Below are 15530 nucleotides of genomic sequence, written 5' to 3' on the forward strand. Positions count from 1 at the left end.
GCCGTGCCCTGCCCCGGGCTCCGGTTCTGCATCCGTTGCTTTATCCCCCTCTTTGTCTCGCCTTCCTCCTTCCTGCTCCGTCCTCGCCGCTTCCTGCGCTCCCCTTCCACCGGCGAGGTCGCGCCGTGCTCGGAGGAGCTCGGAGAAACCGGGCGAGAAGCGGCCCCGCTTTCTTTCAGAGCCCCCCAAAAGCTGCGCGTCTGGCCGCCTTTCCCGTTCTGGCAGGCAGCGAGACGCGAAATAGTTCCCAAACTTTGTCCCCTGGCGTTTTGGAGCGGCTGTGTGCAGCCGGAGCGTCCTTAGGAAATGCGTTTATGGACTTTGGAGAAGCAGTCTTCTCCCGATGCGTCGTACCCCTTCGCTCGCTGAGTCCTGTTACCGGCGGAGACGTGAAGATGGATGGTCTGGGGCCCTGGCAATTATTTGATGTATGGCCTTCGAGCTCTTCAGGGCAGGGATTCTGCGTTGATATATTGCTCGCTGTACTGCCGAGGCTCAGTAAAATAACTCTCCTTCTTCCTGTCTGAGGTCTGCCTGTCTCTTCTGTTTTCAGACTGGTAGCTTGTCTTGCAACGGTATTATGTTCTTAGTAGCCGGTACGAATAGGAAGTCATAAAAATGAAAGATCTTTTAAGGGAAAATAGAAATGTTAAGACCAGCTGTTGCCAGGCCTGCTCAGTGTCAGGATCGGAGGCTTGCTGCTTCTTTCTCAGGAGCTTCCTTTGAGTTTGCAACCTTAGGGCAGCCCATTCTCATTCTGGTGATAAGTTGGCTAAAAACAGAGGAGTTTGTTAAAGCTGCTTTTCTGACCCTGCGTTGGATTTGCTGAAAATCTCCAGTTTTATTCTCTGTGTCTCACTGTGTGGTTGGCATAAAGCTGGAGAGCCAAGTTAAGGTAGAGCATTGCTTTCTCTGTCCAGCGGGCAAGAAGACAGGGCACGGACTGTTTTCTCTCCATGATGAAAATGAGATTTTTTCAGACTCATAGGATGACAGAACCATGTGGTCTGATGTTGGTAGTATTAAGAAAAGACTTTGCAATGAGTTCATTAATATGACAGTCAAGCCAGGCTCCTGAGACTCTTTAGTTGCTAATATTTAGGGGTCTAATATTGGGAGAATTACCAGGCTGTGGCTGGAAGACAGTTTAAATAAAAAGCCATAAAAAAGTTAGCTACTGCACAAGCACTACAGTGAAGTCACCTGAAATGATGTTTAATCTTGGGACAGAGGGACATGTGTCACACGCAGTAATTTCTCATCACTAAAGCATATGTTGTAGTTTGAAGTTTAGTGCTGAAGGAGTGGTAGGCTTTTTGTTTGCTCTTTTAGGTCTGAGCAGGTGTGGCTGGGAGCAGCCAGCAGCCGGCTCCGATGAGAGCGTTTCCTTTCCCTCCGTATCTTTGAGTCACAAAGTTGAGGTATTTGGTCTGCTGTCCCTTTTTTCCTTCTCAGCCGAGATGCATGCGAGTGAAATCTAGTCCACTGAAGTGCCTGGAATTTGAGTTGTCTGAGTGTCAGGATTTCAACCCTCGCTAGTGACTGCTATTACTTTTTCCTTTAGCTCTGTACTCTGCATGCCATTGCTGCACCAGTAGGTCAAAAATAAAAGACTTTTTGGTGACCTACATAATTCTCCCCATGAAATGGGACAATCTCAGAATGGCTCCCTATGGTAAACTTTTTTCCTTGCTTTGGCTAGGTTATCTTAAATAGCTCCAACTAATAGCTAGTAGTTTTTAAAGCTTTTTTTTTTTTTTTAATGTAGAGGTACTGAAATTCAAAGGGAAGGTCGTTACAAGTGCTCTCATGTATACGTAGAGAAGTATAGATCAGAGCGAGTGACTAGTTGAGAGTTGCACAGAAAATCCTGCCAGAGGACTGGGGAGAAACGGAAAGTCCTGACTCCTGGGTTCCTGTACTCTGTCTCTGCTCGCTGCCTTCCAGCATGCTGTCATGTGTGCTTGAGGTGTGGGAAATGCAAACTTAACATTTGTTTTTTCCAAGGGGAGGAGGAAACAGTAACTTCTGCAGTATTTCTGAGATGTCTCCTGTGCAGTGGTTCTGTACTCATTTAATATGTAAAACCAAATTCAAGTTAGCAAAGGTTTCCTTGATTAAGAGGGGAAAAAAAAATACTGTTGGGATTTTCTTTCTTGAAGTGTTTCATGCTTAAACTTGGTRCTGATTTGTAAATCACCTCTTGTATCGCCTTTGTGCCCAGACATGCTCTAGGTCTCATGTTCTGCTTCGAGAGCCCTGTAGTTTGGCTTATTTTACTTGTAAAGCTGTTAAATTCTTGCACAGAAAATTAGCCCTTGAAGCCACAAGCTCCATTGCCAGACACGCGGCTGCTCCGCAGTGTGGCTCGCAGGCTGCAGCCCTCCGCTGAGCATAGGCTGGCACACACCTGCGCTGGCTGAACTTGTTTGCGAAGGAACCYGTGTGCCTTGGGCGCCTGGGAAGCGCTCTGGTGTCACGGTGCGCCCCGCGCAAGCCGTGCGCAATATGCTGGATCCGGTGTCAGGCCCGGGCAGGAACCCTGCGTTTCCCTTCTCCGCCGGAACGCGAAAGCTTGTGCAACCGGAGGCAGCAACATTTGGTCCAGCAGCCCCTGCCAAGGTGAGGGTGTCATCTGCCAAGSCAAACAGGATTTCGTTGCTTATCGGTTTGTGAGAAGGCGAAGGGCATTTGGAAAGGAGGCGAGCAGCCAGCGTTATTTGAGATGCTGCTGGCTGCGACTGGCCGGGCTCTTGTGAAGAGGGTACGGGGATGATTTCAGGAGTTGGCTCCCTAGTGCGTTTCTGAGATCCTGTGCAGCTGCGAAGTGCTGCCAATGGCTGGGAGAGCAGCCAGGGGCTGCGAGAACAGTCTCAGTAGCTGCAGCAAAGGTTTTTAGTGGCGACAGTTGATGTGTGGGAGAAGAAAATGTATGTGTGCTTAATAAATATTGGCACTCAGCAAGGGCTTATCAGCTAATTCAGTGCTTCAGCTTCTGGAGAGCAGGGTTGTTCCTGCCACATTGGAAAGAATCCTTTAAAATCAGGGGATAAATAGAAAATTAATGTAAAAACACATTTTTAATGGTATGAATGTATTGCTCACTAAGGTGTAGGAGAGAGTTTCTGCCTGCCTTCCCAAGTGAGTGCAAGATGGGCAGCTATAGTGTCGGCTTCTCCTCACAGCCCAGGCCCCGTGGACCGTCCGGGCAGAGGTTGCCTCGTGCGAAGAAAAAGGGCTCAGAATGGAGCAACCCCTGGAGATCTGGTTTTTGATGCTTGCTGGTTGGTGTCATATTAACTCCTGTCTTTTGGGAAGGAAAGGCAGAATCACAAGCTGTGTTTGAGAGACATGTGGGATTGTAGGATTAGACTAGATGACCTTTGGATATCTGTTCCATTACCTGGTCATAGCTAGGACCAAATACTTACATAATTCCTTGTGGATATCTATTTGTCTAGCCTGCCTTCGAAACCCTCTAGTGATGGAAATGCCTTCTTCAGGTTGTCCTGTTCTGGTGCATCAGTATCCTTACTACTGGAATGACGAAACTAAATTTTACTTGCTGCAGTTTAATTGCCTTACTACTTCTCCTGTCCTGCATGGACCGCTGGTCCCCTTTCTGGCAGCAGCAATTCACCTGTGTTTCCCTTTTTTTTAATCTTTCTGATCATTCTTGTCACTCTCCCTGAAACTGTCCAGTGATTTGCATCTGTTCTTTTTAATGTTATGACCAAAGTTAAATAGGATTCCCTAGGCTGTGGCAACGGTGAAAGAGGATATATGAATATCCCAGTATATTTGCCTATTTGTTTCCACCATGATAGTGGACTTCTGTTCAGATTTTGGTGTTAAATCATCCCAATATCCTATTTTGAGGGACTGTTGCACATACTTAGTCATTTTCAATGTATTTTCACAGTTTGGTTTTCTGTTTATGTATATTTTGCATTTGTCCTTATTAAATACCATCCTTTTTTTTTTTTTCACATAGGCCATTTCTCCAGTTTTTCAAGACCACTTTGAATTCTGTTGTTGCATCTGCTGTCTCTCCCCGCTTAATGTCATCTGTAAATTAACAGGCAGACTTTTATTCCACGGCACCCCTCACCCATGTTCCTGTCATTAATGAAAATATTGAATAATACCAGATCCAGGGGAGATTCCTGGGAACACCGCTTTACTCACCCCAGTTTGATATGTCAATCCATTTTAGGGAGAGCCTCGATAGCGACCCCAGCTATTGTCTTGCACCAGCCCTGAAGTGGTCTCATCTGGACGGTGTGCCACTAACTTCCTCAGAAGGACGTCATGGGAGGCAGCATCCAAAACCTTACAAAGTCATAACATGTGCTACTTCTCACTTCCCTTCAAAAAAACCTTTTACCCAACCTGGAAGTAAATTAGATTGATTTGACATGCCCTGGTTTTGATAGATCAGAGCTGGCTGTTGTTCTTCTCGTTTCTTTAGATAGTAGAGGATGCAGAACAGCGACTCGATAGTAATCCACAGTCACTGCCACCCTGGGCTAACATTAAGCTGGCAACCTGAAAATGAAATGATCCGTTTTCATGCTTTATCTGATTCTTCCCTGGCTTTATCTGAGGCGTAGCTCTCCTGTATGCAAGTTAAATATAACAGAATAAATTTCTGTACAGGCAAAGCATCGTGTTGTTGACCTCCTGTCTTTTTCTTCATTCGTCTTCCCAACCTGTGCATGCATGTGTGTACTTGCACCGCACTCCACCTGCACATYAAGGCAATGCCGAAGCAACAGGTGTTCGGGAGGATCAAAATGATTCTTCCCCTTAAATTCTTCTGGCTTTCCAGGGAGCGGCTTTTGATCTTCACCTGTTGCTTTGTTCTTTCTGTGCTGGGTAAAAACTAATTAAATGTTACTTCTGTTGGCAGAGAAGTACTGCACCTCTTCCTGCATTCCTGAAAGCCCTTGGAGAGCTGCAGTAGGACAACAAACAAGCTCTGGTTTCGTACATGCATCTCCATCTGCTGTCCTTACTAGGAACAACTTGCCTGTGTTTCTCCGAGGAAGCATTCCCTGGCAAACAGCTGCCATCACCTCAATACTTTCTCTTTGCTCACGCAGGTTTTGTGTATTTAGAGTTCTGATGAGTTAGCTGATGTAATTAAACGTCTGCATATTCAGGCTGGCTTGATAGCAATGGGGTGCAGCACAGTCTTACTCTGCTGCCTGCAAAATGTTGTGATAACAGGTTGGCCCCCTCAGCTTCAGATATGCTGGGGATTCAGAGCCTCTGGTGCCATACAGGTTGCTCCACATCACTGCTTCAAGATCCCTCGATGTTGCGTGTTGAAATGGTGTTTTGTAACTTGGTGGTGGGAAGGAGGAATTGCAACAGAGAGCGCTCGCTGTTCTCTATTCTTGCAGGGTGGAATGAGMAGAAAGGTGACTTACTCTTTAAATATGGCTGAGGCAAATGATTTTCTTCAAGATATATACCAGAGCCGGTAGCAGTACTGTATTCTTTGGAGACCTGTAAAAGAATGAGCATTCCTAGCTGTTGGATAGGTGCTAATGGCTCTACCGGTGTTTGGTTTTTAGGGCTGAGACATGGAGATATACGCTGCACTTGGTGCTAGAAAGAGATGTAGGAGTGAAGGACTTGCAAAGTAATTCTCTTACCCTAACCGCTTACTGGACACAGTACGTAGCAGAGTTGAGGCTTCTCTGTCAAGTTCCAGTGAAGACTGAAGTGCAAAAACTGCTTGGGCTGTGACTGTGATCAGGCTGACAAATCAAGCGATTAGTAGTTAAGCCAATAGTTTGTCCTTTTAATAAAGGCTCTGTCAACTACTTGGCAGTCTTATTTGCTATATTCTGTATGTAAAAAGCTCTTGGAATCAGGGCAACTATTTTCCTTCCATGCAGCTTTTACTCTGCTGTTTGGGAACTGCTAGTTTCTGTTTTACCACCTCTGCTCTCTCACTTCCTCATTTATCTGGAGAAAACTGTGTTTAAAGTGTGTTAAAAATCAGGGCTATTCAGTATCTGATTTTGCATGCTTTAGGCCCCTAAATATTTCCTGCATATAGTACCACTGATAGTATAAGTCAAGGCCTATTTGCTTTTCTTTTCTTTTTTCTTTTTTTTCTTTCTGGATATCCCTATTGTGTGCTCTGCAGACCGTGGTGCAAGACAGTTGTCATGAGTAACACACTGAATTGATTTCTCCAGCTGCTGTACCAGGACCTGGCACCATGGGAATATGTGGTGCACGCTAGGTCAGACTGGCCTGTTCACTAGCAAGTAAGGCTGAGTAAATAAAAAGAAACAAAAGTAGATGTTTCCTGACCTCATGCACTTTTGGCAGAATAGAAACTGTGCCTCGCAGCTAGGGGAAGTGGCACCAGGTAGAGCCTGCTCTGCCCTGAATTATTTTGGGTGGTCTGTGGAATTGCTCCGTGCAAGACCCACCTGCTGTTTCACCGTATCAAGTGTTCTTCCTGATCTGTCTGCTAAATAGCTTGTAGCTTAAGCAACCCCTCTGGATTCACTGTAGAATTTCTCATCAGCAGCCCTGCTGAAGAACACTCCTCATTTGAGTACAAGGCTTATTTGGTGGTTAGCTGGGGATCATATTCCACAGTTAGCTAAAATTAGCTATTGATACTGAAATATTTGCCTTGAGTTGGCATGCATACTCTGTTATTAGATTGGCCCACTCTATTGAACGTGGCTCTCTTGCTGCTTATCTCTGAAAAAGCCCTATTTAACCATCCCTTCTCCAAAAAAAAAAAAAAAACACAGCAGGTTTGTGCCAAAAATTGGTAAGTGCAAGATGAAAAAGTTTTAATTTACATTTTCTTGGAGATCAGTGGTTACTATACCTTGGATGAGACAGCAGCCACTCATTTAATACTGTGGCCTTCCAGTAGTTCTTCTGTGCTATAACTGAGGGAATCCTCCAGGATCTACTCTGACTTTCCTTGGCATCCCCCGGACAGTGATACACTGGGCAGCTTTGCATCTCTGAGTATTCTCGTATTGGGCAATTTTGAGTGACAAACACTACTTTCCTGTTTCTCCCCCATGGTAATTATTAAAATGTAGTTTCTTGCTACCTCCCTGTTTCCTCATTGCAGAGAAAAAGATCGTAGGATAAAGACTTAATTCTTGTTCCCTGCTCTCCTCCTACTCAGTTTCCCATCGTTGCTAACGTTAGTGAAATTCCAATAGTGCAGCCAGGCTTAGGTGACCCCCTTGACTGCCAACACTAGCATTCACTGAGACCTGTGCTGATATACTGTCTGGTGTATTATTTGGCAAGTCTTTTTCTTCTGTAATCAGCATCTTTAGAACATGGATGGTGATGATACACAACCAGAGCATTTGGCCGTTCTTGCTTCAGTTGTAGGATTGATGTTGCAGCTGATGGGAGACCTCTTCCTTCTCAGGCAGTGAGTGGCAGACACGTGCTTTGCAGTCATTATATTTGTTCTAACACTATTCTTACCTCCTTCTTGGCAGATCTTCTGATTTTGGCTCCTGATTGAAGTTGACAGATAATGGAAACATTTCCTTGGCAATGTCTCTGGGGCGACTCCTCCGACGTGCCTCTTCAAAAGCCTCTGACCTCCTGACCTTAAATCCTGGTGGTAGCAGCAGTTCATCTTCCGTGCTTGATGGGGAGATTATCTACTCTAAGAACAATGTCTGTGTCCATCCTCCTGAGCTGCTACAAGGCATCGGGGAGCATCACCCAGGTGATAGGCTGTTGCAGACGCTGCTCGCTTGCAAATTTTTGTGTCTCTTAGGGAGTTTGTATGTATTTTTGCATCTTGGGCTCTAAAGAATGAAGAGATGCCAGTGGGGGACAGGGCAAGGCAATCTTATGAGAAACTGAGGAGAGCCATCCACAAGCTGATCTATCAGCTCTTCTTTTAATAGGAAAATTGATGATATGCCTCCTTTCTCTTCTGGCCTAGGAGGAATTTGCCTGTTTTAATGAGTCCTTTTTTTATTGGCAGAAGATGGACAAAGTTGTCATTTGAGGATACTAACTTCTGCTGCTTTTTCAAATATGTGTGTTCTTCAGAGAAGCCAAGTGTCATCATGTAACTGTCATTGCTAGAGTGGCCTCAACAACCGTTGGTAAAGGGAAAACAAAGGAAACCTGATTGTGGCYGCATGCACTGGAGTAAATGAAGATAAATGCTGCCCTGTCCCTGTATTCTCATTTGTTACTACATTCTTTCATGTTTTCATCAAAGAGAGTAGTGGCTACTGGCTTAACTTCACAAAATTAATTATTCTATGAACATTGACCCACACTTCCCTTTTTCGTGTGTGTGACTTTTTTTTTTTTTGGCTTTCTATGAGAATTCTAGCCCTTTAGCTACGCTAAGGTAAATATTCTTGAGAAACAAATCTTTAGCTGGCACTTGAAATTGTTTAACTAACTAACAGTGAAAGCTTTTCATGTGGCAACGTATTTCGTAATTTACTCTTGATTAGTAATCCATCCAGGAAGTTGAAATAATTGCGTGTGATTTCTGTGTCCACTTAGGACAGAGGGAATTTAGGCTATTCAAAAAACATATGCAGACTTGAAATTATCTGTAAATACTGAATAATGTTGAGAACTCCACAATATATTTGGCAGATTTCTCTACTGGTAAATAAAAAGTTTGTTTTCCCATGGGTAATGGTGGTAAAGGGAGAGAGATGGGGAAAGGCAAATTTCTGGCTGATGCAGTTTCCTAAGAATAAAGCTATGTCATAACTGGTTGATCCTTTGCTCTCTTGAAGGCTATCTGTGCTTGTACATGGAGAAAGATGAGCTGCTCGGTACCACGCTTATCCTTGCCTGGGTCCCAAACTCTCGCATTCAGAGGCAGGATGAAGAAGCCCTGCGCTATATTACCCCTGAGAGCTCCCCTGTCCGGAAAGCTCCCCGCAAACGTGGCCGGCACACTCAGGGTTTCGGCATTGTCCGGCCGGCTTCCCCCACGGAGCAGAAAGGAGCAGTGATCCTGAAGGAAGACGACATCCTGGCTGTGTCACAGCTTGTGAAAGATGTGGCTTATGTCAGCTCCCCTTCTTCAGAAGGGGAGAAGCTCTCCCAGGGTTGTCCGGCAGCAGACGGCACCCGCCATTCCCCCCAGCCTGCCCACAGCGACTCAGGAATCTTGTCGACAATCAGTTCTCAGGATGAGCAGAACAGGTCGGAGCTGTCCGTGGAGGGGCCCGAGGAGGGTCTGGACTGCAGGCCGGAGCAGGGGGAGGACGAGGGCTCCTTGGAGCTGTCTGCTGATGATGTGAGCAGGGACAGTACTTTTGACTCTGATTCTGATGCCTTCTCTTCCCCCTTCTGCCTCTCTCCCATTAGTGAAGCCCTTGGGAAAAGCAGTAGTTCTGTGTTTCTGGATAATGAAAGCAGGTGAGTTCGTCCTTTTTACCAGTTTCTGGGTGAATGGCTGGGCTGCAGGTTGCTGAGCCTGGAGACTCTGAAGGAAGTTCAGAAGCTTCACAGYGGTGTGGAGTTAAATATCCTGGTTTGCTTCAGGTTTACTTTAATTCCTCCTCTACTGTAACACCTGTAAAATTTCCAGGAAATTGCTTGTCGGCTAGTCCTGCTTCTGCTTGCTGAAGCCTTGTGCAGTCCATCGTTCAGGGCTGTGTGTGTACGGGTCTGTCAGCTGAACTGTCTTGAGCCCTGGAAGAGCAGCATTACCGCATTAGAAAGGTGCTTTGTCGGTCTAATTAATTCTGCTGGGGAGATTTATTACTTGCTTCTTGTGGAGAGCCACGTTAAGGCGTCTGCCTTCCCGTTCCAGCTCTGGTATTGAGCTTTGGGTATCTCTATAAAGCGCTGTGTTGACGTGARGTCTGCGTGTACGAGCTCATTTTGGTGGTGTTTACACGTGGTCCCACTTAGATATATAAACATTAATTCTAAGATGTCTAACCTGGATATTTTAGTCAACACAGGTATATCTAAATGTCAACRCTTTTCCATGGCACCTGCAGTAAACTCCACGTGGAGGAAAGAGGGCACCTTGGCAAAGGAATAACGACTAGTAATATACCTGTATCCCTTACTGTATTAATGTGCAATGTTTATGGCTTTCTGGTCGGCGGTCTGTGCGGTGTATCACTCCTTGCCATCTTGGGAGAGGATGGGYGTGCTGCATTCTTGAAGCACCATGGGGCTGATTTTAAAGATATTGCTGAGCTTTGAAACTATGCCTGAAATTAGGAAAAACAAGTTCTTTGTGTGTGTCAAGAATATACAGACCACATTAAGATGTGACATTTGAAGATATGGTGTTGCTTTATTTTATGGGCTAATTTCAAACTCAGAGAATGGCAATAAGGACAAGGTTTATAAAGGAAGTACTGTAATAGATTCAACTCTTTCTGGATATTATAAAGCACTTAGAAGTGCAGTGATCTGAGAAATTTGTATCCGCTTTGCATTTGATGCATGTCCTAGCAGTAAGTTTATAATTAACTGCAAGCCTCCAGAATTTTCTGGGATGGAGCATTGCAGTGGCTCAGGGGGAAGCGGTTTCAGCAGAGCTTCGGAGGAGCTGGCGTGGCACGTCCCAGCCCGCTGCAGCTCCCTCCTCTGGCTACAGAATTGCATTGCAAAGTGCCCAGAATGGGGTCTTGGTTTGCCAAATTGCATTAAGCAACATCAATTTGAACGTGTTTCTTTTAGCTCTCTAAATAYGATGCCCGACGCTCTCTTTTTGACAACAGATAGAAATGTGGAAGACTAATGAAACTACATAAATATCATTAAATATATGTTGAAAAAAACATGCAGAAAAGCCTTTGAATGATTAAATATCAGTTCTAATAACAGACTTTATTTTGTTCTTCCATTCTTGGATATTGGTTAACTCTTTCAGTGAAATAGATTGTGATTTTTACTTCTGTTGGTTTCTAATTTTTCCCATTCAGRTAGTGTTCTAGCATTAGGCTACTGTTTTGGGGTTGGACCTTTAGTTGCACATGCTTTCAGAGAAGGCTGTGTCGGTTTAGAAATATCTTGGCCTTGACTTAAGAAACAGAAGAACAAAAAACCTACCACCACCACCAAAGCCTTCGTTTGTTCTAAGATGTGTAAAAACTTTTTCTTTGAAGCAGCACTGACAATCTGAGCATSTTTGACCTGTCTCTGTCACTCTGAAAAAGGTTTTTATTTTTTTAAGTAAATTTATTTGCAGTCTGAGTTTTAATAAGAGGTCACGAATAAGGATAATGTTTTGAATAAATTATGAGAAATTTGTATTTATTTTCATTATATTTTTAGTGATGATATTTCTGTTCTTAGAGTCATGTAGCTGTTGCAAATAAGTATATTGCAGGGCTGTCACAGTGCATTTTCAATCAAAGGTGACCTATAGTATAAAGAACAGTTGTTCTTTGTAAATAAAGTACAATTAAAATGTTTCTATGAACATTCCTGACTTCTAGAATAAGTTTTTTAAAGGAAAAATATTCCTCTCTTTCAAGTAGGGGGGAAGTTGTGGCCTCATCTGCAGCCTGATTCATCCACACACGCTGAATAAGGGATCATTATCTTCGCTTTAGTAGTTAGAAACAGGAGTCGTGAGGGACACGTTCAGAATAATTTCCTAACTCCACTGAAGAGCGGGAGACTGAACTCATCTCGCAGAAATCCCAGCCCTGGGCCTCGGCCCCAAGGCCGCACGCGTGCGTTTCCAAAGGGTGCAGTAGCGGTAGAGAGCTTTTGAAGCGGATCGTGCCCGGGCAGCGATACCCCGCCAGGAGGCAGCTGGTGAAGACCTGGGCCAGCAGAGCAAGCGGGAGCTTAGCAAACGGGCAGGAATCCGGGGGCTTTGCAACGCTTGCGCTCTACGCTGTTAGTAGCGTCAAGCAAGGAAGCAAGTGCRGCGTGCTGCATCGCTGGTACCTTGCCTGTGAATCCATGCAGCGTTTCCTAGTCCGGCTCGGGCGAGCCCTCTGCCGGCTTCCCTCGGCTGCTGCTCGGAGTCGTACCAATTCCAGCAGTGCAGGGGCTGGCTTTTAAAATACGCTGCCGATGGTCGTGGCGGACTTTTTTTTTTTAACTCCTCCAGCACCAATCCGGAAGCCTCTTACAGTATATGCAGCACTCATAATTTGCAGCAGATTAGTAAAACAGACCTTTCATTGTTTGGGACTTCAGACTTGAAAGGCTTTTGTCCAGTGTGTCCGTTTTTTTTATGCCAATTTGTTCTTCCCCACAGAACCCTGATATCTGCAGGAACTGCACGTTCCTTACAAACTCTTTGGGAGATTTTTCATAGGATACTTTGCAAAAGTTTGCTCGGAAAGCATTCTCTTATTGCCTGCATTCACCCCAGTTTTGTGGGGGGTGGGTGCTGTCTCAAAGTCACTACTAGCATGAAAACAGCTTCCTTGTTTCTTAAGGGKTTTTTTTTTTTTTTTTCTGCTGGCTGCTTCCCATCTGAGCCAGAATTGGAGTGTGAACAAAGTTTGTGCTGCTGGCAGATTGCTTCAGCTCTTTTCCCTCCCTACCCCCCAGTCACCACCTCCTCCCTCCAAAAAGGAACGAATGTTTCTGGTTATTTCCCTCGGCATTGGAGAGCTGTTAGGAGGAGAACGCTGCTTTTCCCCATGATTCTTTCAAAAGCTGAAGCAATACGTTTCATGGGTGTTTCAGTGCAGTCATCCTTCTTTCCCTGCAATTAGATATTGTCAGAAATGGAAAAATATGACATTGTGGAAGAATTAAGAGGGAAGAATTAGGAAGCACGTTCAGACTTGGGTCAGATGAGATCAGGATGGCCAACCTATATGGCTCAGCGAGCTGCATACCAAAATATCCAGGTGGGCAAGAGTCGCAGGTCGCATACTCTTGGAGCATCCCTTTGCGAAGGTGGCCTGGTGAGCAGAAGGTAACCCACAAAACCATCCTGGAATGTGCAGAATAAGGACAGGGAGGAAGAAGGGAGATAGGCTTGGAAGCATTTGAGTTGCACAATGGGTCATTTAAATCAACAACTAGCCTTTTAGAACATACGGAAATAAAAACGTATCCATTGTTAATTTTTTTTTTTCCCTTTGCTTCTTGGTTTGAAAGGCTGCCAGGGATCCCATGCAGTGATTGATGCTTTCTTCCCACTTACACAATTCCTAAGGCTAAGAGCTGGGGGAGTGTCAGATCACCAGCGTACACATTCTTGGTTCTCTTTTTAGTTGAGCCTGGCACTTCTGCACAGTACGTTCCTCTCTTGTGGAAAGGTGGCTTTGCCCTCTTGCTTTTTGTGTTCCTGTTAGCTTTGGGGGCCGCTCGCTGCTCACAGTATCACGGTTCCTTGTTCTGAGCCCCGTAGGGAGGCAGCTAGCGTGGGAAATACCCGTATTCACAGCAGTTTTATCAGTGACTGCATTTCTTTAGGGAAGTGGTAGTACTGGAAATAAAATCGTTTCATTCTCTTCTTTTTTTTTTTTTCCCTTTGTCGCTGTTGGTTGTTGCTGGGTTGTCTGTCAGGACACGTTTGCCTTGTGGGTTGAAGAGCACCAATTCAGGACAACTGTATTCCATACCCAGCTTTGGCGTGTTGTGGCCTCGCTAAATTACTCGGCTCCTGTTTTCCCCATCAGTAAAGTGAAACTAATAACATTTTGCTACATGCTGGAGACCCAATAGCATTTGACATCTATATAATGTCTTTCAACCAGTGCTTCTAAAGTTATTTTAACTGACCATGACRTCAGATATATACCAATGGGTTGCTGAAGCACTTGGTGCTCTGTAAGTAGGGTTTTATTTTTTTTGTGCCCTGCCACAGCGATCCCTGGTTCACAGGAGTTTTCCCTGACAGTAGATAGTGGAGCTGCTAAAGGCTTTTCCCTTTAGTAATAAACTGCGGTTGCTGCTACCTGACTAGCACCGTACTAAAACGCTGAAGAGGACAAATGCTGGCATCAGCTCCTTCACTGGCTTGCGGTTGGGATGTTGGCTGATACACTCACAATTTGGACCGCGAAGCCGCTGTGGTGGAGTTGTACAAGTGGAGCTCAGGGCAACATCTGGCCTGCGGTCGGAGCTCTGCGAACAATCCCGCAGATGATGCATACGCTGGAATATACTCCAGCTCGTGTTCCCACGACACGTGCTTTAAAGGGCAAGCAAAAATAAATAGCAGCGTGATTAATGTGGTCACTGATATCAATAGATCTGCCCCTGAAGCAAACGTCTTTCATAAGAAGGTGATAATTTTAGCAGCCAATAATAAAAATAATGAAGCATTTTTATAATGAGAGAGCTAAGCTACAGTACAGTTCTCACGCTCCTTAACTGCCRTGAATCCACATAACAGAGCTATTCTAGACGGCCTAGGTAAAGCACACGGCACAAGAAGAAACTCCGGAGTCTCGCTTGATGCAATTGCTACAGATTTGTTGCACATCCTGTTGTTAAGCCTCTTCCTAGGGAGCTAATCAATAAATTACCTTCTCGTGAGGGAGCGGAGGCGCAGAGTTACGGAGGGTGGCAGCAGCTGCAGCAGCGAGTGGTAACAGAGCGCGCAGTGTTGCATCATGTTGTTTTGGCAGCTCACCTGAAAGGCTTATTGCTGTTCAGACCTCTGCAGAATAAACAGGAGGCAAAATTACCGGGGAAATGAGCTGAAATTAGTGTGAACTAGCAGGAGCTCTGGAGTCATCAAGAGGTTGGGAATTCATCGCTGTTGCAACAGAAGTGATTATGTTCTCAGAACCAGGGGAATTGGTCATTGGATTCAAACCCTCCTGTAACTTCTTGCACCATCTTGTGTCATGCTAGCTTGCTGTCTGTCATTGCAGCCTTGGGGATGAGTGCGCGCAGCGCCGTGCTCCTCTGGTTCAGGCTTTGATTTCTCAGGACCTTGCCTGAATTAGCCTAGTTTGTGATGTAAAATAATGAAGCACCTAATTCCATTTTTACCCAAAGTAATGCCCAGCAAAAATATCCCCAAATTCTCCGTTACAAGGATGGCGCTTTCTTCCTTCTCTTTGATTTATAGGGGTAGGCTGTAAGCTTCATATTGGGAGCTGCTTTCAGGTGGTCCGTACTGAGCCAGGTACTGGGAAGAGGACTGTTGCCGTTAGCATGCTGTGTAATCAATTAAAGTTGTTAATCAGTTAAAGTTGTCACAGGCAGCCAAACTGAGAAGGTTGGACAGATCCAAGAGATTGCAGAGGCATAAGGATCTATCTTGCTTTACATAAATATTTGAACAGCAAGAACATTAATTACAGCATTTTGGGTTTGTTTTTTTTTTTTTCCTCCTTTGGTTTGCTGCCAGCTTGCTGTGGAAGAAAATAGCGACAGCTAACTTGAGATCAAGAGTTACAGCTAGAGGGATGAGCGAAACTGTTTATTTGGGGATTTTAACCGAGGAATACTCGGTGAGCGCGGACGACTGCTAGGAAAGGGATCCCGTAACCGGGCGAGCGCTCGCTCCGCGCGCGGGGTCCCGCGACTCGCTCCGCACGCGCGGACCGGGCGCTCGCTCCACGCGCGGGGTC

General features: G+C 45.2%; 1 protein-coding gene across 8 annotated transcripts in view; it reads left to right on the forward strand.

Moving 5' to 3' along the window:
• The first annotated feature begins 487 nt into the window (after positions 1-487).
• TBC1D16 (TBC1 domain family member 16) overlaps positions 488-15530 on the forward strand; it is a 47133-nt gene continuing 32090 nt past the window's right edge. For 6 of the 8 annotated variants that reach the window (XM_026081988.1, XM_026081993.1, XM_026081991.1 and 3 more), the window contains exons 1-3: positions 2465-2622; positions 7509-7744; positions 8790-9420. In XM_026081988.1, the coding sequence (XP_025937773.1) occupies positions 7567-7744; positions 8790-9420 (809 nt within the window). In that variant the 5' untranslated portion in view covers positions 2465-2622; positions 7509-7566. Of the gene's footprint in view, positions 529-2464; positions 2623-7508; positions 7745-7773; positions 8387-8789; positions 9421-15530 lie in introns of those variants that run through there. The other 2 variants (XM_026081989.1, XM_026081996.1) reach the window with 2 other exon arrangements.

This window comes from Apteryx rowi, unplaced genomic scaffold (assembly GCF_003343035.1).
Source record: "Apteryx rowi isolate R43461 unplaced genomic scaffold, aptRow1 scaffold_564, whole genome shotgun sequence".
Classification (NCBI taxonomy): Eukaryota; Metazoa; Chordata; class Aves; order Apterygiformes; family Apterygidae; genus Apteryx; species Apteryx rowi.